This window comes from Eleginops maclovinus, chromosome 9 (assembly GCF_036324505.1).
Source record: "Eleginops maclovinus isolate JMC-PN-2008 ecotype Puerto Natales chromosome 9, JC_Emac_rtc_rv5, whole genome shotgun sequence".
Classification (NCBI taxonomy): Eukaryota; Metazoa; Chordata; class Actinopteri; order Perciformes; family Eleginopidae; genus Eleginops; species Eleginops maclovinus.
The window spans coordinates 28,864,312-28,890,383 of record NC_086357.1 but is presented as its reverse complement, the minus strand read 5'-3'; the positions used below and the strand labels follow the sequence as shown (position 1 = coordinate 28,890,383).

Sequence of the window (26,072 nt, the reverse complement as noted above, 5' to 3'; positions counted from 1 at the left end):
GACAGAGGTAGTGTGACGAACGAATAGTTCATCAATGGTAACCTAACAGGCTATTGGAGCAGAGTGTTATTTTGGATAGTTTACCTTTCGCTTATTCAGTAAATAGCTACGTAACGTGCTTCCACCATACATACATTATGAATTCATAAGGGGAAGTTTGAAAGTCGATCCCGCTATTTGGAAAATGACCTTAATAATTTTGAGAAATGTGTTTTTTTTCTCTCTCTCAAATTTCCTGCATGAATGACAGTCATCAAACAAACCAGTAGGCTAGTTTAAGTTTATTGGTATCCCACCAGACATAGGTTCTGCAAGCAGATGCAATGCTTTCCTTATTTCTTTCGCCCTTTGTAATTAAAACTGCAACTATTTGTGTTTTCAATATTGATTACTCTTACATGTAAACCATGCATTATGTGAGAGAGGTGCTTGAATATTGAATTTTACTGCTTTTGTTTATGATAGGGTAGGTTATAATGTATTTTAGGCATTATTATTGTCTGGATTATACCATTAGCACCTTTTTGTATTATTACAATGCAGGCTACCACCACCAATGGTCACAGTGTTTTAAGCCACTTGTGTTTGGTGCACTGCATTTGTGTATTATGAGACTGATCCCCATATTTTTCTGAAACAGAAAATATGTGTCATTCGGGAAGCCTGGCCCCAGACGTCCTCCTCACTTCGTAATATACGTAGAAATCCCCTCGGGTAAACTTTGACTGATACCTGTCTGTGTGATTTAAGGGTCGTCTATCTCAGGGTCACTGGTTCGATCCCTAGCATGCTCTTGGAAATAACGAAGCTGTGGTAATTGTAGCGTAAAATACTGCAAATGAAAACGGAAGTTTGGTTAAGTTGCGGAGATATCGAGGCTTAAGTCTAGTTTCTTATTAAGGACATGTTCAATTGTACAGTTTTGACTGGCTTTTTGTTCACGCAGCAGCTAAAGGCAGCCTATCTGAAGTGAGACCATGTAATTTGTATCCAATCACAAGGACGTGTTGAACAGAATTAACGAGTACTAGCGAATCACAGCGCAGTAGGGTGGGACTTGTGCTTAAATCCAAGGTAGGTTGAAGAGTAGTGTATCTGCCGTTACTAGGCAGCCAGAACGGCTCTGTTTCTACCGTTAAAATAAACCTCTTCTCCGGCATGGCTTCATCAAGGTAACCACACTACCTGCTTTCCTGTTGTTCCGCACACTAACAACCTTAGTTAAAGGCTTAAACGTTCACATCATGTGTCTCAGAGTTCACGGTTAGCTTCTAGGCTAACCTTAGCTCTGCTTGTTTCTATGTTTTAGTGACATTCGAGAAAAACTGAGGAGAAAAAGACGAGCTTTACAGGAGAGTTTGGTCCGACACAGACCTGTGGACGACATCCAGGTGAAGTTCTATCCTGAATGAATGTACACATCTTGTTTGTGGGGGCTCAAAGCAGCATTTAATCCAGCTCAATCACACATAACGCATTTGAACCCCCACCTGTCATATAGTGGAACATTTCAATGGTCAATACTGGTACTCTGACTACGCTTTACTGTGCAGGAATCCTTTACTTTGAGTAGTTTTTAAGGAAAGGAGTGTTTCCAGCGTAGAGTATTTCTCCTGCATGAGAAGATCTGAACAACACTCACTGTGAGCTGTAGAGGAGTGTGCATCAGTAAGAGAGGAGCTCACAGTCAGAGCTGCTCCACTTCATCTCATTTTACTCCATAGGCTCTGGTTCCATCTTCCAAACTGAGTGAGGACAATCTGGAAACCACCATGAAGGTGTGTGTGTGTGTAGCTGTAGTTGGTGTGTGTGTGTGGGGCTCAACACTGATCCTCCTCTCTCATCTCTTTACAAATGAACCTTCTTTTGTCCAGCTGTGCTAAATAGCCGTGTGGATAGAAGTATAGTTTGCTGTTTGTCTTCTGAATGTCGTGCTTTTGTTGCAACAGGAGCCTCAAATCAGCGAGGAAGATCCGGGAGAGACTCTGAAACGAACGCTCAGAGCTCAGAGACAGAGACGGAAGAAAAAGGTACGCCGTCTTCTTTTCTCCGCCTTTACTGACCGCTTCGCTTCACACTATATGTTTAAGTATTGTCTCTGTGTCGCAGCTGCTTGAGCAGACGTCCCCCCGTGATGATGACAAAGGTGTGGAGGAGATCCCGAGCACTCAGCGCCACAGTGAAGAGGAGGGGTCTGCTGAAAAGGCTGCTGGCTCTGTGGTTTCATCAAGACCTCCGACTGGATCTCAGAGAAGTGGGTGTCCATGTCCTCCCTAAGCACATCCTCTCTACCTCCATGTCCCTTTGCTGGACATTATTAGGCTAATAAAAATCCACGGTCTGCCAGAGAGCGCTGGTCAAGATGGGATGCAAAATAAAAGCCTCTATTTCGGCACAGAAATGCACATGCAGGAACCAGATATTTCACCCAACATTTCCCCGAATCAAAGGAAAGTGTTTTGTATTCTAACACTGGATGGAAAAAGCAGATTTAGGCTTTTCTCTGTATCTAGAGTTCTAACTGAGGGAGTGATGTGTGTGTGTGTAGACCAGTGTTGTACCGAGGTCATTGACCCATGGAAGCTTTGACCATAAACACATCATAAGTAGCTTGATGGCCTCAAACACAGAGACGTCCATTGATCTATTCGGAGGTCCAGCACCAGACGAACAACTCAGAGACATGTGCCGATATCTGGTCTGAGGTCAGGAGCGATGATGCTGAGTATTACTTGTCTTCAGGTGTCTCCTGCAGAGCGCAGCAGGCCCCCGGCTCTCAGCTGCTGGAGAGCTCTGTGACCCGACGCCTGGAGGAGAAGCTGAGAGCAGCCAGGGTAAACACACTTTGAATAGGATGTGGAGACTTCCCGTTCCTGGAGAGAAAATGACAATGGTAATGTGTTGACTTCCAGTCCAGAGGGGAGAGCCTCCAGGAGCAGGAGGCCTCTGTGGAGCCGGCCAGCCGCCTGCACAGCCTCCGGGACCCAGACACCAGGACCAGGTTCGACAGGGAGGTAAGCGTCAGACACAGAGGGGGGTCCTCTAACAGGAAGTGAGCACCGAGCAGAGGAGGGTCCTCTAACAGGAAGTGAGCCCCGAGCAGAGGAGGGTAACTCTGGTTGTTTTGCAGGCGGATCCGGACGGAGCTGGGAAACCGGACGACCCTCTGGCTCTCAGCACCAGGGTCCAGTTCAGAGAAGCTGCCAGACGAGTAAGGCTGATTGCAAACATTTTGAAACCGAGAGTGGAATCTAGTTCACTGAAGGTTGTTAGAAAAAGGAGTTCAACAACAACAACAACAACAAGAAATGTATAAAGTACATATCATAAGAAAGTTGAGTTTGACTTAAATCAGTTGTTTTCTTTCTCTTCACTTTTCGAACATCTGACTGATTCAAACGACTCAAACAGTCTGAACAACAACACATGTTGTTGTTTACAGGGAATCAAAGATGAGAAGTAATGCTCAACTAAACCAAAGAGTCATTTCTTTTACTGTGGACTGAAATGGTTTATAGTTCCAATAGTGAGACCATCAATCACTTCTTATATTCCCCAAACTGTAATCCTTTATGTTGAGTTTATTGTCACTGCCTACAGAAAGGAGACGGACTGCCCACTGCGGAGGAGGCGTACAATTTCTTCACACTCACCTTTGAGCCGGATCCACGAGATGGGAACAAGACCAAAGAGAAACGCAGAACATCTGAGGAGGAGGAGGAGGAGGAGGAGGAGGAGCAGCAGCAGCAGGAGGGTCCAGATGGGAATGAAGATCAGGTAAGACACAGACCATAATGTGAGAAACCATTGTCCCCTCTTCTGAACTCTGTGTGTTCTCCGTCCCTCAGAATGAAGGCGCTCCTCTGGTGACGGACGGAGATCTGCTGCTGCTCCAACAATCCACACAGGACTTCCTGGAGATGAAGAGAGCCGAGTATCTCCGGTCCGGACAGCGCATCGAGCGAGAGAACGCGGTCCTCTTTACGCCCAGCCTCTCATCAGGTAACCTTTACACTATGAACCCCACCTCCTTTAAACACAGCACACATTACCGCCGCTGAGAGCTGGACGATGGATGAATCCAGCTTCAGGATCCTGACCTAAAAGAGGCAAAGGTTTCTCCCTCGCTGTATCCCTCCATAAACCAGGACATCCTGCCATAGGGGAGGGGTGTGTGAAAGCTTCAGGATATGGAGAGGAAAGAGTGTGTACAGTTTGGTGTGTGTGAGAGGATCTGGATGGTAAAACTCATACCTGTCTGCTGATCAAATATTTGCATCCCAGATATCACCATGAGACTCTCCACCTTCATCACTGACATCACCACCATCATCTTCATTTCTCCAGCTCTGACTTTATATGGAAACCAGGCGCTACGTGATGCTAACGAGGCACTATGTGATGCTAACGAGGCGTTATGTGAAGCTAAAGAGGCGTAACAAGGCGTTATGTGATGCTAACGAGGCGTTATGTGAGGCTAACGAGGCGCTATGTGATGCTAACGGGGCTTTATGTGATGCTAACGGGGCTTTATGTGATGCTAACGGGGCGCTATGTGATGCTAACGTGGCATTATGTGATGCTAATGAGGCGTTATGTGATGCTAACGAGGCGCTATGTGATGCTAATGAGGCGTTATGTGATGCTAACGGGGTGCTATGTGATGCTAACGAGGCACTATGTGATGCTAATGGGGCACTATGTGATGCTAACGAGGCACTATGTGATGCTAATGAGGCGTGCTAACGAGGCGCTATGTGATGCTAACGAGGCGTTATGTGAAGCTAAAGAGGCGTAACAAGGCGTTATGTGATGCTAACGATGCGTTATGTGAAGCTAACGAGGCGCTATGTGATGCTAACAGGGCTTTATGTGATGCTAACGGGGCGCTATGTGATGCTAACGAGGCATTATGTGATGCTAACGAGGCGTTATGTGAAGCTATTGAGGCGCTATGTGATGCTAACGAGGCGCTATGTGATGCTAATGAGGCGTTTTGTGATGCTAACGGGGCGCTATGTGATGCTAACGAGGCACTATGTGATGCTAATGGGGCACTATGTGATGCTAACGAGGCACTATGTGATGCTAACAATGCGTTATGTGATGCTAACGAGGCACTATGTGATGCTAACGAGGCGCTATGTGATGCTAATGAGGCGTTATCTGATGCTAATGGGGCGCTATGTGATGCTAACGGTGGGTGACTTCAGGGTTCATCTGCAGACTCAGTGAAGTAAACTCTTGGACATGGATTTAAGATGCTCTTTTTTTAGGGGGGGATTAATTTGGTTGCTATACTAACCATTAACGCTTCTGTATATTTAAAGACACATTTTTATTTCATTCAGCAAACACAATCATCAGTGTGTGTCGGATTCATGACTAATACTTCCACACGGATGCTTGTGGCTTCCTGTTATAAATGATACATATTTCTAGATTCGGGAGGCAAAGGTTAGTTAATGAAGTAGTGAATTAAATTCCTTGGTGGATCCGCGGTAAAACCCGGAGCGGACTTTCTGAGCTGCCTTTGTTTGTGGGCCAGTGAGCTGGATGAACTTCTGCTGGGGTTCAGACAAAGCGGACGCTTTGCTTCAGCTGAACTGAACTGTAGATTATTAGTGGTCTGACCTGATTCTGACCGCCCACTTTATTAAAACTGCAGCGGCATAGGTATCCATAAAGTTGGTTCAGTGATCTCTGCCTCTCCAGAGTGAAGGGCAGAGTTGTTCCTGAGCGGGTGATATTTAGGGACTTTGCCATTTGAAAAATAAAGATAAATTAAAGCTGTTATAAATCAGTTGTTACTTTTCTTTTTAAGAAATGTCATGTTGAACAGAGTTGGAGCCCCTGCTGCAGAGTAAGTGTTTTTCCTGTCTCCCAGTGGCGGCCCACATCAAACTCGCTGACAACATGAAGCCTCGCTACCTGGAGGATGAGGGTCTGTATGTGGGGGAAAGGCCCCCCGTCTCTCTGAGCAACCAGAATGTTCTGGAGAATCGCATCCTGCAGATGGAGGAGGTGAGGACCGGCTCAGTGCTGCTGCCTCTGGAGCTCTGTGGACCACTAAAGACATCTCTGTCTCTGAATGTGTCCCCAGGGGAAGAAGTGGTTCGGAGACGACGGCAGGATCCGGGCTCTGCCTGACCCCATCAAGGAGTCCTCCACCAGACCCCCCCTCTTCCACATGGAGGAGGACCTGGACCCTGCACTACACACTGTGTACAGGAAGGTCAGACACATACACATACACTCACACAAACCACACACCTCACACACACACACACACACACACACACACACACACACACACACACACACACACACACACACACACACACACACACTCCAACAGTCCAGTCATTACCCATATTTACCACTTACTCTCCCACAGATTTAAGGGTATCTCATGCTTCCTTTGAGCAGAGCAGTGCATGATGGGTGTTGTTGTGCTCTCCCCCAGCCGCTGAAGTCTAAGTATGCTAATCTGTACCTGTCGGGGGCTGCGGACCCCGAGGGGGACTACCAGCTGGATGTGGATGTTTCCGGGCTCATCTTCTCCCACCACCCCCTCTTCAGCCGGGAACATGTGCTGGGCTCCCGCCTGGCTCAGCTGTACGATCAGTACCTGAGCAGGCAGCGCAACAACCTCTCTGCACACCTCACCGACAAGGTCAGCCTCTCAGTGCGGGGGGGTGTAGCAGAGCTGTCCCCCTCCTCACGATTATAAATAGTATTAGTGCTGATAGCTCTCACCGATTAGAATTAAAACCTTGTACGTTCCAACTCTTTTGGACAGCAGTCCTTTAGCTATGTTAAATAAACTGTGTGTGTGTGTGTGTGTTCCCGGTGCTGCAGCTGAACGGACTGAGGAATGCTCTGAGGAATATTCTGGAGATCCATGGAGGACAGAGTCTGACTCCGGCCATGCAGCGCCGGATCTCTGAGTACAGTCTGGAGGTCAGGTGAGGACGGAGAGGGTCTCCTGCTCAGTCCTGCCTCTGAGCATCAGAGCAGTCTGCTCCATGAAGCCTCGGGGCTGCAGAGCTTCCTTTACAACTTTTAACATCCTAGAAACCGAGCTACCTCAACATTCCCCTGGCTGGTGCGCCTCCCTGCTGCAGGTGCACACCTGTATTACCAACAGCAGGGCCAATCACATTTCTAAAACCAGTTAACTAATGTTTAAAAAAACATGTAGGGGTCCAGAGATACTCACTTTAATCTGAGATAAAACAGAAGCAGCAGGTCTCAGATCAGAGAAGCAGCATCATTAGGACACTCCAGCGAGGAGCGTTTATTCTCAGCAGCTGTTACAATCAGGAGCATCTGTCCCAGAGACACATGCTGACTGCAGTGGGGGTTGAACCAGTGTTCCCCTTATCCAAAGATCGGCACATTATCCCACCAAACCACAGACAGGAGATCCTTTCCATCCCATAGTCTCTGCAGCCTTAGAGACCTCACAGCTTCAGAGCTCCATCTGGAACTCTGGACCTCACTGTGAATATAAAGCAGCTCTCTGATCCCCCGAATATAACAGGAGCACCAGGCAGCTGCGGGACAGCGAGCAGGAGAAGGACCGGGTTCTGCTGAGGAACATCGTCAGGGTGTGGAAGGAGCTGAAGACCCTCAGAGACTTCCAGAAGTTCACCAACACGCCCTACAAGCTGTCCCTCAGGAGGTAGAGCTCCAGCAGCAGAGCGTGGCTGGTCTCTCTGGGATCTTCTGCAGATTAACGTGGCTCTTTAATTCTCCAGGGAGAACGTGGACCGGGCCTCTGACGAGCGTCAGTGTGAGGGGGAGATCCTGGCTGAGGTGGTGGAGCTGGAGGCGGAGATGGAAGAGGACTACCAGAAGAAGCTGGGCGAGTACAAGAGGCAGCTGGAGGAGTGGAAGATCTGGAGGAGGAGACAGGTACTGCTGCAGAGAGCCGGGGTCCTGCTCAGAGACCTGACGTCTTATCCTGGTTTATCTTCTGACCCTCTGAACCCCCCGGTGCCTTCTGGAGACATCTCATCAAGATTACGAGACAGGGGATTATTAATAACTATTAATCTGGTATCTGGTTACTTTGGGATTATTAATAACTATTAATCTGGTATCTGGTTACCTGAGGGTGTATTCCTCAGGTTTTTCAGGGTCAGTTTCTCAGTTGCTAGGGGAGAGAGGGTCCTCAGTGATGTCATCCTGTATCTCTGGATCTAAATTCTTTTTCTTTATCCTGATGATTGTACTGTGTTCAGAAAGCCAAGAAGAAGAAGAGGAGGAAGAAAGGTCAGGAGGAAACCGAAGAGGAAGATGAAGAGGTGAGCGAATCAGAGGGCCCCGCTGAAGAAGGGCCCCCCAAACCGGGGCCCCCAGAGAAGCCGGACATCGTCTCCATAGAGCAGCAGGTCAGAGAGAAAGCCTCCAGGATCCGCAGGAAACCCGGAGAACCGATCCTGATACCCGAGCTGTCAGCGTCCGGAAACATCACGGCCAGCGAGGACTGCGGCAGGTACGCTGAGCACCTGTCCGTCCTCCCTGCTCCCTGCCGCTCTGTGATTGGCTCCAAACGTGTGTAAAGAGCAGCAAATGCAGACCTGTTACCTGATGATGTCACACTGTGCCTCCTCACGCAGCAGGGCTGAAGTCGCTCGCAGGGAGGACGTGGCAAAGCGCTCCCTCTTCATAAAGATCCTCTACAACAACAAAGAAGTCTCCAGAACTGACAGCCGGCCCCTCAGCGCCGAATTCAGGGTCCACTTCGGACAGATCTTCAACCTGAAGATCGTCCACTGTCCTCAGAGCATCGCCCTGCAGGTGAGCTCCTCCTGCTGCACCTCCTCCTGCTGCTCCTCCAGCTACTCCTCCTGCTGCTCCTGCTGCACCTCCTGCTGCTCCTCCTGCTGCACCTCCTGCTCCTGCTGCACCTCCTGCTGCTCCTCCTCTCCTCTTCAGGTTTAATGAAGGATCTCTTGTGTTGTGCAGGTGTTTGAGGAGGGGGGCTCCTCCTGCTGCCTGCTGGCTCAGGTGTTTGTTCCGGTGCCTGGACCCGGGGTGGGGGGCAGCAGCGTCCCTGTGGAGGAGTTTGAGTTCAGCAGCAACCAGAGAGTCCTGCTGGAGCACGAGGGCGTAGGAAGTGGTGAGTGACTCGATTTAACACCAGGACACCAGCGAGCCTCCTGCAGCCCCTCCCTCTCTGTCAGTGAAGACGTGTCCAGACATCACGCTGCTCTCCATGAGCTCTGATAGTTCTGGGGGGGGACCAGGCTCACACATTGATTTAGAAAGGTTGTTTGTGTGGAAATAAATAGCATCAGTAATGTACGTCTCCCTGCAGTTCTGCAAACTGCCCCTAGGGGTCCTGAACCACTGCTCTAAACCACTGGACAGATTTAGTCCTGAGGAGAGCAAGGACTGGGTCAGAACCAGCAGCACAGGAAGTGGTATGTGTGTGCATCACTTCCTGCCTGACGCCCTCTGTCTCCCCCCAGACGTCCCCCTCTCCTTCGAGGCTGACGGCAGTAACAAGCAGACGCTGCTGACCTCGGGGAAACTGTCCTGCTGCGTGTCCTGGGGGGTCGGGGAGGACGGAGCTGCCCTCGCCCCCCCGCTGTCCCAGCACCCTGCTGCCAAACACAGGTAAAGGTTTATCCAGGGACAGCTTTGGGACTTCTTTCAGAACTTTGACAGTCGTCCAGCACCCCCCATCCCTTCTCTCATATGCATCTCTCTTAGTGGTCCGGGTCGTCTCGATGCCGTCACATGTATCGGTGCCGCTGGACTGTACGACATGAAAAAGATTGGAGAGTGGGCCAAGCAGTCCCGCCTGGACCCCAACGACCCCAAGAACGCCTCCATCATGCAGCTGCTGAAGGTGCGTATCAGGATCTGTGGCGAGGAGACGTGCCGCCCGCTGGCTCTGAATCATGGTGTCTGTTCCTCCGTCAGGTGGCCAGCAGCGGAGAGGTGACGGCCCCGGAGTATTTCCGTCTGGAGCAGCTGCAGGAGGAATTTCACTTCGTGTCCGATGAGGAGCTGGAGTCGTCCAGAAGGTTCCGTCTGCTCACGCTCAGGAACCAGGAAGTGGCAGAGTTCAGGAACTACAAGTTCGTCCCGGCTCTGGAGAGGGAAGTCACAGAGAAGATGTTCCAGGTCAGACCTCCAAACGTCTACTGCTGCAGGGCATGATGGGAGAGAGGGGGGGTGCTCTAGTTGACTCGCTTCTGCTTTGGTTCACCTGCAGGACTATGAGAAGAAAGTGAAGGAAGGAGAGGTGGTGGACACTAAAGACCATCTGGACTCACACAGAGCCTTAGTGGCCAAATACCTGCAGAAGGTGAGCAGCATCTGAGGCGTTGTCCTCACACGCTTCATGATGTCACTGAGTCAATGTGCTCCTCTCCCACAGATCAGAGAGTCTCTCATCAACAGATTCCTGCTGGCCAAGCACCACTTCCTGCTGTCCGACCTGGTGATGGAGGAGGAGATACCCAGCATCGGGTAGATACGCACTGGCTTTCTTTACGGCTCCTTCGCTCCGATCACACACTTACACATGCTTTGAGGGCCTCTAAGGGGAGAACATCTCCATCAGTATTCAGGGTAAAGCTGTAGTTCAGGAGGAAGGAAGAAAAACTCATTTCAGTTTCAGCTTTGAGAATTTGTGATATTTCTATTGCTTGTTTACCACTGAATCTCATAAGAAATCCTAGAGCTTTTAAGACTATTTTCAAGCAGAAAAATCTAAATAAACAAGCAAACAGCAAACAAAGAGCCTCAGCTCCCTGGTGGGAATAATAATGAACCAAATGGACCGATATTGAGTCGATACCAGAGGTAGCACATAGACCGGTGATGTTAAACAGCGGCTGCAGGTATAGCTGAATGAAAGGTGGGTGCTGCTCCTCCGGTGACCTCTGACCTCCTCTGGTGAGTCTCTGAAGGGGCTCCATGATCAGAGTGACTGTAATCTGCTCCGTGTTCTTCTGTGGTTTTTCCTGCATGCATTATAACAGCGGTGCAGGGCCAGGGTATGACCTCCTTTCTCTTCACCCCCCGTGTTTCTCCTTTAGTGTCAGTACAGTAGTCCCCATGTGTAGACCCTGTGTAGCGCTCAGTCCTCCAGGATTCTGCAGTTTATATAGATTTGGGTATGTGGTTGTTTATTTCCCTGTGATTTAAAGATGTTTTGTACTTTTGTTCAGTGTGTTGTTGTTGTTGTAGTTGTTGTTGTTGTTGTTGTTGCAGATGAAAAAACATTTAACCAAATCTTTTTTATGGATCTTTTTCTTTAAGGAACTAAAACAGATTTTCCAGATTTTAAGTCAAAACATATATATTATATTACATAATCTGGAAAATACAAACTAATGTCTTTAATATTGTAGAGATGTGTTATACTTTCTGAACGAGTTTTTATAGATTACTTTTTAAGGAACTAGAAAAGATTTTTCTCTTTTAAAAAAAACCTGACTTTAAGTCAAAACACAGGAAAAAATCTACTTATTTCTTTTCCACAATTTTCTCTCAGGATTTCTGTAGCTAAATCATTATTTTTGAACTATTTTCAAACAGCTGTTATTGTGCCATCAGAGGCCATGAAATATAACTGAATCAGAGTTCTGATCCCAGCAGAGCCCTGGAGGCTCGGTGCTAACCCTTCAGGAGGATGGGTCTCTGGATCAGTGGTGGTCTGATGTGTATAATGATCATCCCTGGCTGTGTTCAGGATCCTGGGGATGAACCTGTTCAAGCTGGCTGAGCCGAAGCGTCCCCTGAAGCCTCAGAGGAAGGAGAGGAAGAAGGTGACGGCTCAGAATCTGTCCGACGGAGACATCAAGCTGCTGGTCAACGTGTTGCGGGCCTACGACGTCCCCGTCCGCAGACCCGGCAGCAGGTCAGCCCCAGGAACCACCTCCCTCACCTCAGGAATAACGATCAACCATGCTCTACACATGTGATCAATCTGCTCTCCTTTCAGTAAACCTGGACAGGCATCTCAGGGGGCCATACAGGGCAGTGATTGGCTCCACAGCCAGGTACTACACACTTTCAGATCTCAGAGAACTGCATCTACTGCGCACCTTTTATGATCATCATACAGAAATGAAACAGAGGGAACCAGCCGGTGAATCTCTCGAAGGGAGAACTGCCTTCAACATAAAAGCATAGTGAACTTGAATCCCCTTAAATAAACACATTGGTTTCTATTATGTTTCACTTCAACACTTTTATTTTCTAGCTGTTTTTGTTGACAGTAAACTTGTCATTATTAAGTGTGTTTATTACGAGAAGCTTTTATTGTGAAGGCGGCGTTGGGCTCCAGGCGGGTATTTATTGGAGACGGGTGGAGGTGATTGTATACAGCATGACTGCGTCCTCCTGCTGTTGATGTGTGAATGTTCACTGTGTCTTTATTTGATCTGAATATGTTTTAGAAACCTCATCTGATGCACAGCCTGGTGTTAATCTGATATAATGATGTGTGGTGCAGGTTCAGGTGAGGCCCTTTGTGGAGGTCTCCTTCCAGCGCACGGTGCTTCAGACCACCACCGCCGAGGGGCCGAACCCCTGCTGGAACGAGGAGCTGCAGCTGCCCTTCAGGTGACCCAGTAACTGAGCATCCCAGAGCTTTACTCTGAGTCCCCATCAGAAACATATCCATGTTTACGTCTGTGTTTCATCACCTCTGACTCCTGACGGGGGCCGATCCAAAGCCCCTCCACCCACTCATGACCTTTGAAGGCCCCCTGCTATGCAACATGCACTTTGTAATGTCTGTAGTACACAGATGTGCTCCCAGACGTCCTCCTGCTGCTTCACTGGTCGTGTGTTATCCTCAGTAATATGATGATGTATCTGGCAGTCAGACCTTACAGTCCTTCATACTTCCCCCTCAAACACGTCCTGAAGGGACACAGGTAGCAGTCTGAACACTAACATTAACCTCTCCTCGTCTGCAGCGCTCCTAACGGAGACTACAGCGCCGCTGCCTTACAGTCCGTGAAGGACGAGGTCTTCATCAACATATTCGATGAGGTGGTTTATGAGACCGGAGTGGTGAGTCCAGCAGAAACTACATCATCCTGTAACTGTGCTGTTAGTCGTGCTGTACCACAGTATTTACACAGAAATACAAGCTGAATGTAGGAGGTCTTCACCAGCTCTGAGGACCTGCAGGAGAACCAGCTGCGTTCCTGCAGGGCTTCACCAGCTCTGAGGACCTGCAGGAGAACCAGCTGCGTTCCTGCAGGGCTTCACCAGCTCTGAGGACCTGCAGGAGAACCAGCTGTTCTCTGAACGTCCTCTGAAGCCTCCCTCTGTTGAGAGCACTCTTTCTCCCCCTGCTCAGAACGACCGGGACAGAGGGAAGTCCATCCACACCCGCCTGGAGAAGCACTGGCTGGGCTCTGTGAAGATCCCCTTCAGCACCATCTACTCCCAGAGCCGGGTGAGAGGGCTCAGGGACATGGTGACATCATTGTGGGACACTTTTCTATCGGCTAGCACTCACTCCAGCACATTGTACCTGATATACGTCAGCAGGAGAGGACTCTTTAAAGTAGAGACTCTACATACTGATATACACCTGAACATCAGCAGGAGAGGACTCTTTAAAGTAGAGACACTACATACTGATATACACCTGAACATCAGCAGGAGAGGACTCTTTAAAGTAGAGACACTACATACTGATATACACCTGAACATCAGCAGGAGAGGACTCTTTAAAGTAGAGACTCTACATACTGATATACACCTGAACATCAGCAGGAGAGGACTCTTTAAAGTAGAGACACTACATACTGATATACACCTGAACATCAGCAGGAGAGGACTCTTTAAAGTAGAGACACTACATACTGATATACACCTGAACATCAGCAGGAGAGGACTCTTTAAAGTAGAGACTCTACATACTGATATACACCTGAACATCAGCAGGAGAGGACTCTTTAAAGTAGAGACACTACATACTGATATACACCTGAACATCAGCAGGAGAGGACTCTTTAAAGTAGAGACACTACATACTGAGATACACCTGAACATCAGCAGGAGAGGACTCTTTAAAGTAGAGACACTACATACTGATATACACCTGAACATCAGCAGGAGAGGACTCTTTAAAGTAGAGACTCTACATACTGATATACACCTGAACATCAGCAGGAGAGGACTCTTTAAAGTAGAGACACTACATACTGATATACACCTGAACATCAGCAGGAGAGGACTCTTTAAAGTAGAGACACTACATACTGATATACACCTGAACATCAGCAGGAGAGGACTCTTTAAAGTAGAGACACTACATACTGATATACACCTGAACATCAGCAGGAGAGGACTCTTTAAAGTAGAGACACTACATACTGATATACACCTGAACATCAGCAGGAGAGGACTCTTTAAAGTAGAGATACTATATACTGATATACACCTGAACATCAGCAGGAGAGGACTCTTTAAACTGAGCTGTTTCTCCCCCCCCAGATTGACGGGACTCTGAAGGTGAACACCCCCGCGGTGCTGCTGGGCTACAGTAAAGAGCGCAGCGCTAATGGAGGCTACGACGCTCTGAGGAGCATCAGCGAGGGAGCCTTCATCACACTCTACATCACCATCCAGCCCCAGCTGGTGCCTGGAGAGACTGTCAGGGAGAAGGTGGGTCAAAGCTCCCAGCATGCATCACTGTGCTCCTCACTCGTGGTCTGCATCAGCGGTTGGTCTGTTTGTCCTCCTCCGTTCCTCTGGCTCTGCTTCTTGACGCTAGATTAAGGAAGGGAAGGTGACCTGCCCTCAGCCACTGCATCATCGTTAATTTAATGCCCTGACCTCTGACCTCTGACCTCTGACCCTGGTTTCAGTTCGACAGTCAGGAGGACGAGCGTCTGCTGGCCGCGGCAGAGCGTTTTGAGCGGGAGGCGTCTCAGAGTTTCCCCGACCGGCCGTGCGTCTGCTCCGTCATCGACCTCAACGGGAAGACGGTGTTCATCACGCGCTACATCAGACCCCTCAACCCCCCCCAGGAGCTGCTGGACGCCTTCCCCAACAACCAGCAGGAGGCCACGGTCAGTGGGGGGGGGGGACCCATAGTGACCCAACAGAAATAATGTCTAAGATTTTAGGTCGTTAAAAGAGAAGCAAATAAACGATAGAAAGAGGACGTTTCGAATAAATAATTCAAACAGCTGAGAGGAGCAGAGCCGAGGAATCCAGTACGGTGAAACATCAATAAATATATAAAATAATAATAAATAAAAAATATCAACATAGTCAAATCATTTCATACACAAACAATATGGAAAGATAAACCAGTATCAGGCTTTACTCTAACCCAGTACACCCAGTATCAGGCTTTACTCTAACCCAGTACACCCAGTATCAGGCTTTACTCTAACCCAGTACACCCAGTATCAGGCTTTACTCTAACCCAGTACACCCAGTATCAGGCTTTACCTTTCCTTTTTTCTGGAGAGGAAGTAAAGGAACCGGAGCTCTGGATGTATTTGTTGTTGGAGGAGCGATATCTGACTCAGCAGCTTTCAGACGTGAAGACACTATTATTCTAATGCAGGATCTTCACCTGAAAGTGGGCGGGGCCTAATTTAGACAGGAAGTGACGTTATACTGCTATATTTTCCTCGAAAAACATCTGCAGGTTCAGAAGAAATAATAACTAAAATCACAGAACATGGAAATACACTGAAGAGAAATCTGATGCAACCCTTTTCTAAATATGAACTGAAATCCTTTCTTTATTGAGGCTCTGTGTAAACATGTGTTAATGTTACAGGTTGTATGTGCCCCTCTCCTCTGGTCCTCTGTATGATGCACTGTGTTTCTCTCTGATGGTACCCCCCCTCAGGCTCTGGTTGCTCGGTTCGTCTCTCTCATCCCGTCTCTGCCCGACAGAGTCTCCTTCTCCGGGTCCTGCGACCTGTGGAGCACTTGTGATGTGAGGACCCTCTCATTCAGTAGTCTGACATTAAGCTCCTCCTCTCACAGTAACGCCTCCTCCTCTTCCTTTTCCTCTTGCTCCTCCTCCTCCTCCTCTGGTTTTACAGCAGTTCCTGACACTGTTAGCAGGAGACGAAGAGGAGCATGCGGTCCTGCTCTGCAACTACTTCCTGTCTATGGGCAAGAAGGCCTGGCTGATCATCGGCACGGCTATACCGGAGGTGAGGACAGCGCTCTGTATCCCAGCGGGACTCAGGGGGATTCCAGTCTGTGTGGGGGGGGTCTACCAGGGGTTGACATTTTGAAATCTCCTCAGGGCCCGTCAGCGTACGTCCTGACCCTGGAGCAGAGCCGCTTCCTGATCTGGAACCCGAGCAGCGCTCAGTGCTACGGACAGTACGACACCTTCTGTCCTCTGCAGAGCGTCGGCTGCATGGTCAACGCCGACAACGTGAGTCAGCAGAGTCTTCATCACATCTCAGCACTCTTCATCAGACCTGTAGTACACACTCTGTGTCCCACAGGTCACTGAGACCCCCCTTCTAATGACTAACAGAGCTTCCTCTGTGATGTAGTCTCTGAGAATACCTGAGAGCCTGAGACAGAGTCAGAGCACTGATGTAAGGGGGGGACAGCTCCCACCTGAAACTGGAGCAGCAGCTGGGCCTCATGGGAATACTGGTTTCATTTCACAGGGACTTCTTCAGGTGTGTTTGACAGCAGCAGGTTCTCCTGTGCTCTTCCTCCAGGTGTGGTTCAACGTCCAGGAGTACGGGTCTCCGATGACCCTGAGTTTCGACACCTCTAAAGCCAACCTGTGGAGGCCGTTCTTCTCCAGAAGCTTCTCCCACCCCGGGCTCTCCAGTGTGCAGGTCAGTGGAACCAGAGGATCAGCTGCTGGGTTTGAAGCTCTGACAGACTTACTAACACCTCCCTCCTGCAGCCGGAGCAGCTGCTGTACCGCCGGGCCGACCGAGGGGGGGCCGCAGAGCTGCAGGACCGGTGAGTACCTGCTGAGAGGAGAGCAACCTCTGACTGACTGTCTGTCTGTCTGTCTGTCTGACTCTCTGTCTGTCTGTCTGTCTGTCTGTCTGTCTGTCTGTCTGTCTGACTCTCTGTCTGTCTGTCTGTCTGTCTGTCTGTCTGACTCTCTGTCTGTCTGTCTGTCTGTCTGTCTGTCTGTCTCTCTCTTTTCTGTCTGTCTGTCTGTCTCTCTGTCTATCTCCCTGTCTGTCTGACTCTCTGTCTGTCTGTCTGTCTGACTCTCTTTCTGTCTGTCTGTCTGTCTGTCTGTCTGTCTGACTCACTCTCTCTTGTCTGTCTGTCTGTCTGTCTGTCTGCAGGATTGAGAAGATCCTGAAGGAGAAGATGATGGAGTGGCGTCCTCGGCACCCGACCCGCTGGAACCGGTTCTGCACCTCCACGCTCAAACAGTTCCTCCCTAAACTGGAGCAGAGCGGGGGGAGGGACGGGGAGGGGCACCGGCACGAGCTGCAGAGCATGCTGGGAGACCACAGGGTGAGTGACGAGGCAGAGCAGCACACTTCCTCTTGTAGACATGCTCTTCACGTGTGGACCTGGTCTCTCTCTCTAATCCGCCTCAGATCTCGGGCTTCCCGCTGCACCTCCCTTTCTCGGAGGTCCGGCCCATCGTGGAGGCGGTGTTCAGCACCGGGGTCCACAACGTGCACGCTCCTAACGTGGAGTTCGCCCTGGCTGTGTACGTGCACCCGTACCCGAACAACGTGCTCTCTGTGTGGGTTTACCTGGCCTCGCTCGTACGCACCTGACCCTGGAGAGCTGTCATCTGAAGAGCTTTGTTACTGAACCGGTTTCATGTGTTCCGCTCAATAAATCACGCCTTCTGACATGATGCCCTTCGGTGTTACTGGACTGCTCACTGACCTCCGTTAGGGGGCGCCAGAGCTCCCAAGGGAGGTGGAAAGGCCCTATTTGATTTAATGTGACTAAAGTGTTGGTGTGAAAGTTTACAGTTAACAGATCATATATTATGCACTTTAACTGAGACTGTCTGCTTTAATATACACAAATATTCATAAATCATCTCACAGTACCATGGACAGGGAGACGCTCGTGTTGCTGTTTGACTGAAATCATGATTTATTTCATTTTAAAAATGGGGGGGGGGGGGGTCTTCAGGATTGGTTGGGGGAGCAGCTGTGTATCCTCGTGGCTGCAGCGCGTCTTTAGCCGTAACTCCAATACGTCTTCAGAGTTGACTTCCCTGCTCTGCCACGTTTCCATTTCAATGACCAACAACAGCTGTATTTTTGAACCCAAAGACTTTTATTGATGTGTTTATGAACATTTCCAGAACTCCTCACGCCAGACTTTGGAACAGACATGGATTGTTATCTCCACTTGTTTTTAAATCCCTCATATGAACATTGGTCTTGTTATCCCTCACATCGGAGTGCATAAATACAAACAAAGCCAGGTGATCAACATGTGGTTTCATTAAGGTGCAGCAGGTGTTATTTCATTGGTTAACACACCAGAACCCACAGGTTTCCCTCTCCAGGAAACGTGTTTAATTGTTGCTGACTCTAAACAGGACTGCAGGAAATATTACATCATGTCCCTCCCAGTGTCTTGAGTCCGAGGTGCCGTGTTTAAATGTCCAGATATATTCACTTTAATGCTATGCACAGAAAAGCAGCAAAACCCAGATTTAAGAGAGTTTACATCAATTATCATATTTAATTTGTGTTTCGTCAATAAGCACTCTCAGTCCTGTGTTTATAGTCCTTTGAGAATGATTCTATATTAATAATCAGGAGACGTTTCAGTGGTTCAGCTCTGATTATAACCAGCAGAGTATAGTCACCAGTAAACAGAAACAAACATGGTCTCACTACAGAAAACAAAACCTTGCTTACGCTCCTCTAGGTTTTTACTTTTTCTAAACCCAAAAAAAGAAAATAAGGAACCAGTATTTACATCTTCAGACACTTCAAACCATCAGAGGTTCCTCCCAGTTAGAGGCGATGGAAAGGACAGCATGTGTTTTAGTCTGGTCCAGGAGCCTGATGGAGTGGCGGCTGGGGGGGATAAAGTGCAATGAGAAGGTGTGTGTGTGTGTGTGTGTGTGTGTGTGTGTGTGTGTGTGTGTGTGTGTGTGTGTGTGTGTGTGTGTGTGTGTGTGTGTGTGTGTGTGTGTGTGTGTGTGTGTGTGTGTGTGTGTGTGTGTGTGTGTGTGTGTGTGTGTGTGTGTGTGTGTGTGTGTGTGTGTGTGTGTGTGTTTTCACTCTCCAGAGCGGCAGCAAACTCTGAAGCCGCACTGCAGGTTCTGACAGCCGCTGGCCGTGTCCCCATGAGGCCCTGCAGACAAACACACTGTCACACTCAGGGGAACACACCATCACACACTCGGAGGAACAGGCCGTTACACACTCGGACGAACACACCGTCACACACTCGGAGGAACACACCGTCACCCACTCGGACGAACACACCGTCACACACTCAGAGGAACAGAGAACACACACACAGGTTATTTAACTGACGATGTGTGTGTGGATTTCTCCTGAATTCAACAGTAAGCTTTTCAAATGTTTAAAAGTAGAAGCCTGTTGAAGGCAGTATGGTCTGATTGATGGAGAGGAGTCCTCTGTAGAACCTCTGACCCGTATCTCAACAACAGAAAACCTCACTGTAAACCTGGCTCCATCACAAACCCACTGACCTCCACATCAGGAGCTGACATCAATATCTGACACCTGAGTGACGGACACCTGAGGTAGATTATAACCCTCTTTAAAAAGCTCCTTTAGATTTCCCAGAAGGTGTGTGTGTGTGTGTGTGTGTGTGTTACCGTCGATGTTGTCGCAGTAGTAGAAGTGCTCGTCGTTGAGGGAGGGGCAGACGGACACCAGCTCCTGCAGCCCCACCTCGGTGATCAGAGGGCAGCCCGACAGGTTCAGGTGCTCCAGGGAGGGCAGCCCCCCCCGCTGAGATACGGCCCTGGAGACACACAGGTAGATTTTATTCAGTCACACGGTTCCATAGACTGCCTGACCATGGTGCCGGGCTCTTGTGGATTAAAGCATGATTCGTTAACTCCAGGATCTGATTTACTGCAGGCACATGACAGGAGTTGTTACCCAAAAGGGGCGTGGCCTAGCGTAGAGGGGAGTAGCTATCGTCTAACATGTAGTTTAAAAGCTTTTATAACAGAACTCCTCCTCCTCCTCCTCCTCCTCCTCCTCCTCCTCCTCCTCCTCCTCCTCCTCCTCCTCCTCCTCCTCCTCCTGTCTGTGTCTGCAGACTCCACTCTGTGTAAACAGGGAATGAAACCAGTTCTGGTTCTGTTATTCACCTCAAACCCAGATCTGTGACCTTGTAACACCCGGAGAGGCTGAGGAACTTCAGGGAGCGCCTGGTCTCCATCCTTTGCCCCCCCCTGGGGCATTGCGGGCCCCCCGAGGAGAAGCATTTAGTCCGAAACTCTGCAGACCCAGAGAAAGTCCTGAGGGTGGGGTCAGAGCAGCAGGTGGAGTGACCACAGAAAGCCTCAGAGAGCTGCTGTAGCAGTAGGGGGGTGTTAGAGCTCCTCCTGCTGCAGCAGCAGCCCCCCCCCAGCTGCGCCTCCACAAAGCTCTCAGGGAGGGACAGTCCCCCCCGACGGCTCCACTCTGCGGCGTCCTCGATGTCGGCCAGCTCGGAGGGGTCCAGCAGCCACACCTGGGAGGGGGGGATTCTGCGGCCCCCCCCGCTTAAAGATGAGGGCCTGCCTCTTCCTGCCCCCTTCTGGGTGCAGGCTCCTCTCCTCCAGGGTGACGGGGGTGGGGGGGCTCAGAAGGAGCTTGGCTCGTCGCTCTGAGCGTCGGTCGGGGTCTCCAAGCCCCCCCGACAGCCTCTTCAGGCAGCCGTCAGTGATCTGCTCACAGCCCGACAGGTCCAGGTGCTGCAGGGGGGGGCAGGAGCCCGGGGAGGACCAGCTGGGGGGGGGGAGGGGGGGGGGGGTACAGGTCAGTACAGTTTGAATGAAACAGGACTCATCCAGCCTAAAGGACCTCCTTACCTGTCGAAGGCAGAGTCCGTCACGGCTGTCTGGGTCAGGTCCAGGTGGGAGATGTTGGGGCAGAAACTGAGGATCTGACGCACCTGGGGGAAAGGTAATGTGAGATCTGATGTTTACATTCAGGTGTTTACAGAGTGGGGGCTGCGTACCATTTTACTGGAGACGGTGGAGCTGTAGGCCAGAACCATGGACCGGACAGACGGACCCACAGCGGGCAGGAGGCTCTGGATGATCCCGTTCAGAAGACTCTTCTCTCTCTGAGCCGCGGTGAAGGCCAGGCAGCCTCGAGAGCTGAGGGACTCTGAACACAGAGAACAACAGCAGCACTCATAAGAACAACAACAACAGCAGCACTCATAAGAACAACAACAACAGGACTATATCTTGAATCCTCTGTCGCTGCACATGATCATGTGTCTCAGCTCACCGGACTCATCCACGTCAGCGTCCTCGTCCCACTCCTGGTAAGCCCGACCCTCCTTCTGCCGACTCCTCACCCACTCCTCATCCGGCTCCTGGTCCAGGTCCCCGGGGGGGCCGCTATAGTAGTCTCCTGCAGACAGCAGTGCAACACTTTAACTAGTGGAGGTTCTGTCTCTGCCGGGGAAAGCAAGTTTATGAATCGGTGTTTTGTTGCTGTCAGCAGCGGCGGGGCGGGGGGGGGGGTACCTCTGGCCCAGTGCACGGGGTACAGGTGTCTCCACAGGGAGCCGGTCTTGGCGAGTTCGGACCAGGAGCCGCACACCTGGCTGCAGCGGCAGAGGTCTGCAGGACTCAGGAAGTGGAAGAGCCTCAGCAGGATCTCTGCAGGAAGCTGAGCGATGTGGGTCGAGGGGTTCCTCTTCTTCTCCAGTTCTGAGGAAGAGGCAACCACAGAAGTTTTACAGCGGCTACTTTAAGGACACATTGATCTGAAGATACTATGTTTTCACAGCTGGGATCAATAAAGTTAATCTTATGTTGTTTAGCTTTTTGTCTGCGGGTGCACAATCTACAATAACTCTATTTCCATATTTCCATCTGCTGTATCCAGAAATATTTACTTCAATACTGAGAACTGGATCTTTGCTTGAAGCCATTCTTCTCACAATGTGTGACCACCAGCCCGGTGCCTGCAGGGTGTGTAGAGTGTGTGTTCACTGACCATAGTCGCTCTTCTCGTGGTCGGCGTATTTGAAGGCCTTCTGCAGCTCCTCGGCCTGACTCCACAGACTGAAACCCTTCAGCAGGTCAGCCGCTCGGCCCTGGTGCTGGCTGCAGTGCTGAGCGATCACCTGCTTCTTGATGTCCTTCAGCTCCTCGTACGTGAAGTACTGCATCAGCATCGGCTGGAACACCTGATCAGATATCTCCAGGTTATCCCTCTGCTCTATTAAACACCTGATCAGATATCTCCAGGTTATCCCTCTGCTTTATTAAACACCTGATCAGATATCTCCAGGTTATCCCTCTGCTCTATTAAACACCTGATCAGATATCTCCAGGTTATCCCTCTGCTCTATTAAACACCTGATCAGATATCTCCAGGTTATCCCTCTGCTCTATTAAACACCTGATCAGATATCTCCAGGTTATCCCTCTGCTCTATTAAACACCTGATCAGATATCTCCAGGTTATCCCTCTGCTCTATTAAACACCTGATCAGATATCTCCAGGTTATCCCTCTGCTCTATTAAACACCTGATCAGATATCTCCAGGTTATCCCTCTGCTCTATTAAACACCTGCACCACATCTGCCGCTCAGAGAGTCCTGCTGTGAACCCGGAGATGCTGGGACCACAAAGTATAAGATGGAAATGTAGAGTAGGGTATCCAGCAGATAGAAACTGCCGGTTGATAACCTGCACGTTACCAGCTCCCCACCGAGATGCGTCTCATCTCGGACCCGGGCCTTTTTAAATCCAGGCTAAAAACCTACTTATTTAGGATGGCTTTTAATACCCAGTAGAACGATGGCGCTTTTATCTTATTTTATTTTATTTGACTTTGCTGTATTTTATTGCTCTCACTGTTTTTATTGTTTTTAAATTGTTTTTATTTCTGTCTTTTTATTGTTACACTATGTAAAGCACTTTGGTACTCCGAAAGGATTGTTGTAAAGGGCTGTATAAATAAAGTACATTACATTTACATTTACATTTACGTTGGGCAATTAGCACAATGTGTGTTCATTAGCATTATAGCTTATTTGGACAACAGTTAGACAATGACTTGTCGATGTGGATCATTTTGGAGTGGTTTTGGAGGTTAGTGAGGACGCTGAATCCATTTCTGATATTTTCTGGATCAAACATGGCAGTGTTAATAAGAAAGTGGACATGTTTGTACTCCATGTGGGTTGATTTTGATGAATACTATGATTGATATCATCAAACGTTGGGGTCTCAACATGTCTGGGTTCCTTGAGACCACATCACTAGGTTATAACTCAGATGCAACAGCATCCCTGCATAATGAAGGACACAGTTGATGTCTTTGTTTGTCTTACTCTTACCCAGTCTCTGGGGAATCAATGAATGAAATGTTGTTATCTAAACAATAAAATGGATGTTAACATGTACCTCTTCTTCCTCCTTCATGTGGGGCAGGAAGTCCTGTGTGAACGCTTCCAGCCTCTCCTTCAGCTGCCGAGCGTAGTTCAGCTGCTCATATTCACTCTAAAAACACAACAGTTGTTATTTCTGTAAGAAGAAACATCCATTTCTTTCATAACGGGACCATCTAAATGGTAACTCAGCTAATAGGATTCATAGTAGGGATGAAGCTCTTTGAAAATTTGCCAAAATGAAGATATTGTTCGACTCCTTTTGGGAAATGGCTTTAACTCAATGACATATTTACTGAATTAAGGAAACAAATAGGAGCCCATTAAGCTGCTAAACAGTCCTTAAAACAGCCAGGCCCCACCTCTGTTGCACTTTCTATGATCTACACACGCCTGTCACAGCAGGGGATCTGGAAACAGAATGCATTGTGCAAAAGGTGCATAGAGTATCAGCGGCTTCAGTCTTTAGCAGTAAAGGTCGCCCTCCTTTCTGCAGTGAAATTAAAAGGCAGAATTAAAAACCGCAGCACAGTATTTTTCTTATCTGAGGAGAAAGATATTTCCCCAAGGACAGAGATGACTATCTCAATCCAAAAATACCAAATGTTTAACAAACAGTCGGGGCACAGCGGATGTTCAGATTTACACAGTCATTCTGGAAGGATTTATTTTTGGTTTGCCCGTGGATCGAGAGGGAGAACAATCCCTCTTGTATTGTGTTAATCAGATCACAAACACAACCCTTCCTTTATTAAACAATTCAGACCAAACGTTTCTGTATCCGGCCATTTGCTAATTAATCAAATCTAAAGTTGTAAGCACATCAAATAGTGAGGAAAGCTAGTTTATAAGACGAGGATAGAATTTGTAAAAGGGTTTTAATGACAGCACTCTTATATTGAGCGTGCATACAGGAGAAACAACAATTATGGTGTGGATGGTACTGTATTCTGAGTGTGTCTGACAGTATATTTAGTCTGATGACAGAGTGTTAACATCAACCATGAGCTGAGCTCTGCAGAACTGCATGTTTTAGCTTTAAGTAAAGCCTTACTGCCATGGCACCACAACAAACTATTGCATATTTTATATTTACCTTTACGTTGCGCAAGCCTTTTTCAAAGAGGGACAGCATCTCTGAGAGCTTGTTGTCAGAGTGCACGTTGTACACGGTGCAGCAGCGCTCCTGCAGCAGGCCGATGATGTACTCGTTCTCAATCTGCTCGTGCATCTTAAACTCTTTAAAGGTGGCGCACAGGGACTGCAGAAACGAGCGGAAGTCATTGTTGTTGGAGAAGTTGGTTTTGGACAGCTGTGGAAAAGCAAAGAAGAAGTTGTTTAATATAGAATGTAAAGTCATTATAGTGATATCCAAGTTTTTATACTATGCAGGAGTCCCACTGCTGCTATTAGATTATAATACTTTGTAATTCCCATATAAATGGAAAGTATTCACACTCTTTCCTTGAGAAAAAGTATTACTGAACATAACTAATGGTTCTGGGTTATAGAAAAGGAGACACTCAACAAGCTATGTTTCTTTCCACCACTGGACACACGTCTACAATTTAACAGACAGCCTGGATAGGAACAGTGCTGATGTCAGATTAAAAGCCCCCTGTGTTCTTCACATTATAACATGTGATGCTTTAAGCATGTTGCATAACAACACAGGTAAACCAGTTAGCAAGCCTTAGCTGTGTGTCATCTTTAAACCGTATAGTTATCGGCTTAGAACATGTTTCAAAATGCAGAGTAAACCTGTCTACACACTGCTAACTACACGTTTATAAAACCCCAGAATGGAGAGATAATATTATGATAGTGTATTAGCTTTGACTGCTACAGTTAGCATGTTAGCTGTAGCAGTCAAACGAATATATTAATATATTAATGTATGTAATGTATATATTAATGCTAATGTATTAAGGTAGTTCCTCTATACACTACGATAGTATATTTTCTTTGAATGCTACAGCCAGCTAGCATGTTAGCATTCGAAGCTAATATACAATCATAACATGTTAGCTTTGATATGCTAACTTGCTAGCTCGCGTGCACCCGTCCGTTGGTCACAGAGCGTCAGTTAATCCTTCATAAAGCTCCACACAAAGACAGAGTTTATTATTAACACCCACCTTATCGCAGTACAGGCCCACCAGCTGCTTCATCCGCCAGTGAGGGCCGGTAAACACGTCCACCTCGTCCGGGAAAGGAGACATCTTTACTGAGGCTCAGTGCGTCATCTGAACCACAGACCGTCACGTGACGGAGAGGATGGATATGGAGTTATCGCAAAGTTATTTTTACTAGAAGTTTTAATTAAATGATATATAAATGTTTCTGCAGATGTTCTTATTGTCAGTTATAATATCATATTATTGTATAAATATCATAACTGTTATTATTAATATTCATATTAACATTTGTATTATTATTAACATTATTTGTTCCTCTTTTTTTCCACATACTATTATTAATTGTATTCCTATTATTAACATTATGATTAAATATTATGATGATTATT

The 26,072-nt window shown here is 48.3% G+C and overlaps 2 protein-coding genes across 4 annotated transcripts; one reads left to right on the top strand and one right to left on the bottom strand.

Moving 5' to 3' along the window:
• The first annotated feature begins 1,091 nt into the window (after nt 1-1,091).
• Nucleotides 1,092-18,416, top strand: cc2d2a (coiled-coil and C2 domain containing 2A). Of its 3 annotated transcripts, XM_063891482.1 has the most exons (39): nt 1,092-1,172; nt 1,310-1,391; nt 1,725-1,778; nt 1,950-2,030; nt 2,110-2,254; nt 2,743-2,834; nt 2,913-3,014; nt 3,131-3,211; nt 3,601-3,777; nt 3,849-4,002; nt 5,888-6,024; nt 6,104-6,235; nt 6,467-6,676; nt 6,862-6,968; nt 7,547-7,687; nt 7,764-7,920; nt 8,250-8,503; nt 8,628-8,808; nt 8,977-9,130; nt 9,483-9,630; nt 9,727-9,865; nt 9,940-10,143; nt 10,235-10,327; nt 10,400-10,491; nt 11,007-11,021; nt 11,720-11,887; nt 11,972-12,029; nt 12,485-12,594; nt 12,954-13,050; nt 13,343-13,441; nt 14,488-14,658; nt 14,862-15,065; nt 15,863-15,952; nt 16,062-16,175; nt 16,271-16,405; nt 16,650-16,826; nt 16,898-16,956; nt 17,298-17,472; nt 17,559-18,416. In XM_063891482.1, exons 1-39 carry the CDS (start codon nt 1,159-1,161, stop codon nt 17,742-17,744), a joined length of 4,989 nt encoding a protein of 1,662 aa, XP_063747552.1. In that variant the 5' UTR covers nt 1,092-1,158; the 3' UTR covers nt 17,745-18,416. The 3 variants fall into 3 exon arrangements, with proteins under 3 accessions (XP_063747552.1, XP_063747554.1, XP_063747553.1); XM_063891484.1 differs by lacking the exon at nt 11,007-11,021 and having other exon boundaries at nt 16,704-16,826; XM_063891483.1 differs by lacking the exon at nt 11,007-11,021.
• On the bottom strand, nt 18,241-25,797 carry fbxl5 (F-box and leucine-rich repeat protein 5). The gene is given in 12 exon segments (XM_063891485.1): nt 18,241-19,296; nt 19,790-19,938; nt 20,294-20,686; nt 20,688-20,915; nt 20,999-21,081; nt 21,148-21,299; nt 21,426-21,551; nt 21,668-21,853; nt 22,143-22,335; nt 23,562-23,657; nt 24,642-24,857; nt 25,684-25,797. Coding segments are annotated over 12 exon segments (1,983 nt in total). The 5' UTR covers nt 25,768-25,797; the 3' UTR covers nt 18,241-19,219.
• Nucleotides 25,798-26,072: the final 275 nt, after the last annotated feature.

Coding starts and splice junctions, on each gene's coding strand:
- cc2d2a (XM_063891482.1), top strand. Junction 16,957..17,297: donor GCCGCAGAGCTGCAGGACCG/GTGAGTACCTGC, acceptor GTCTGTCTGCAG/GATTGAGAAGATCCTGAAGG. Junction 17,473..17,558: donor GCATGCTGGGAGACCACAGG/GTGAGTGACGAG, acceptor AATCCGCCTCAG/ATCTCGGGCTTCCCGCTGCA.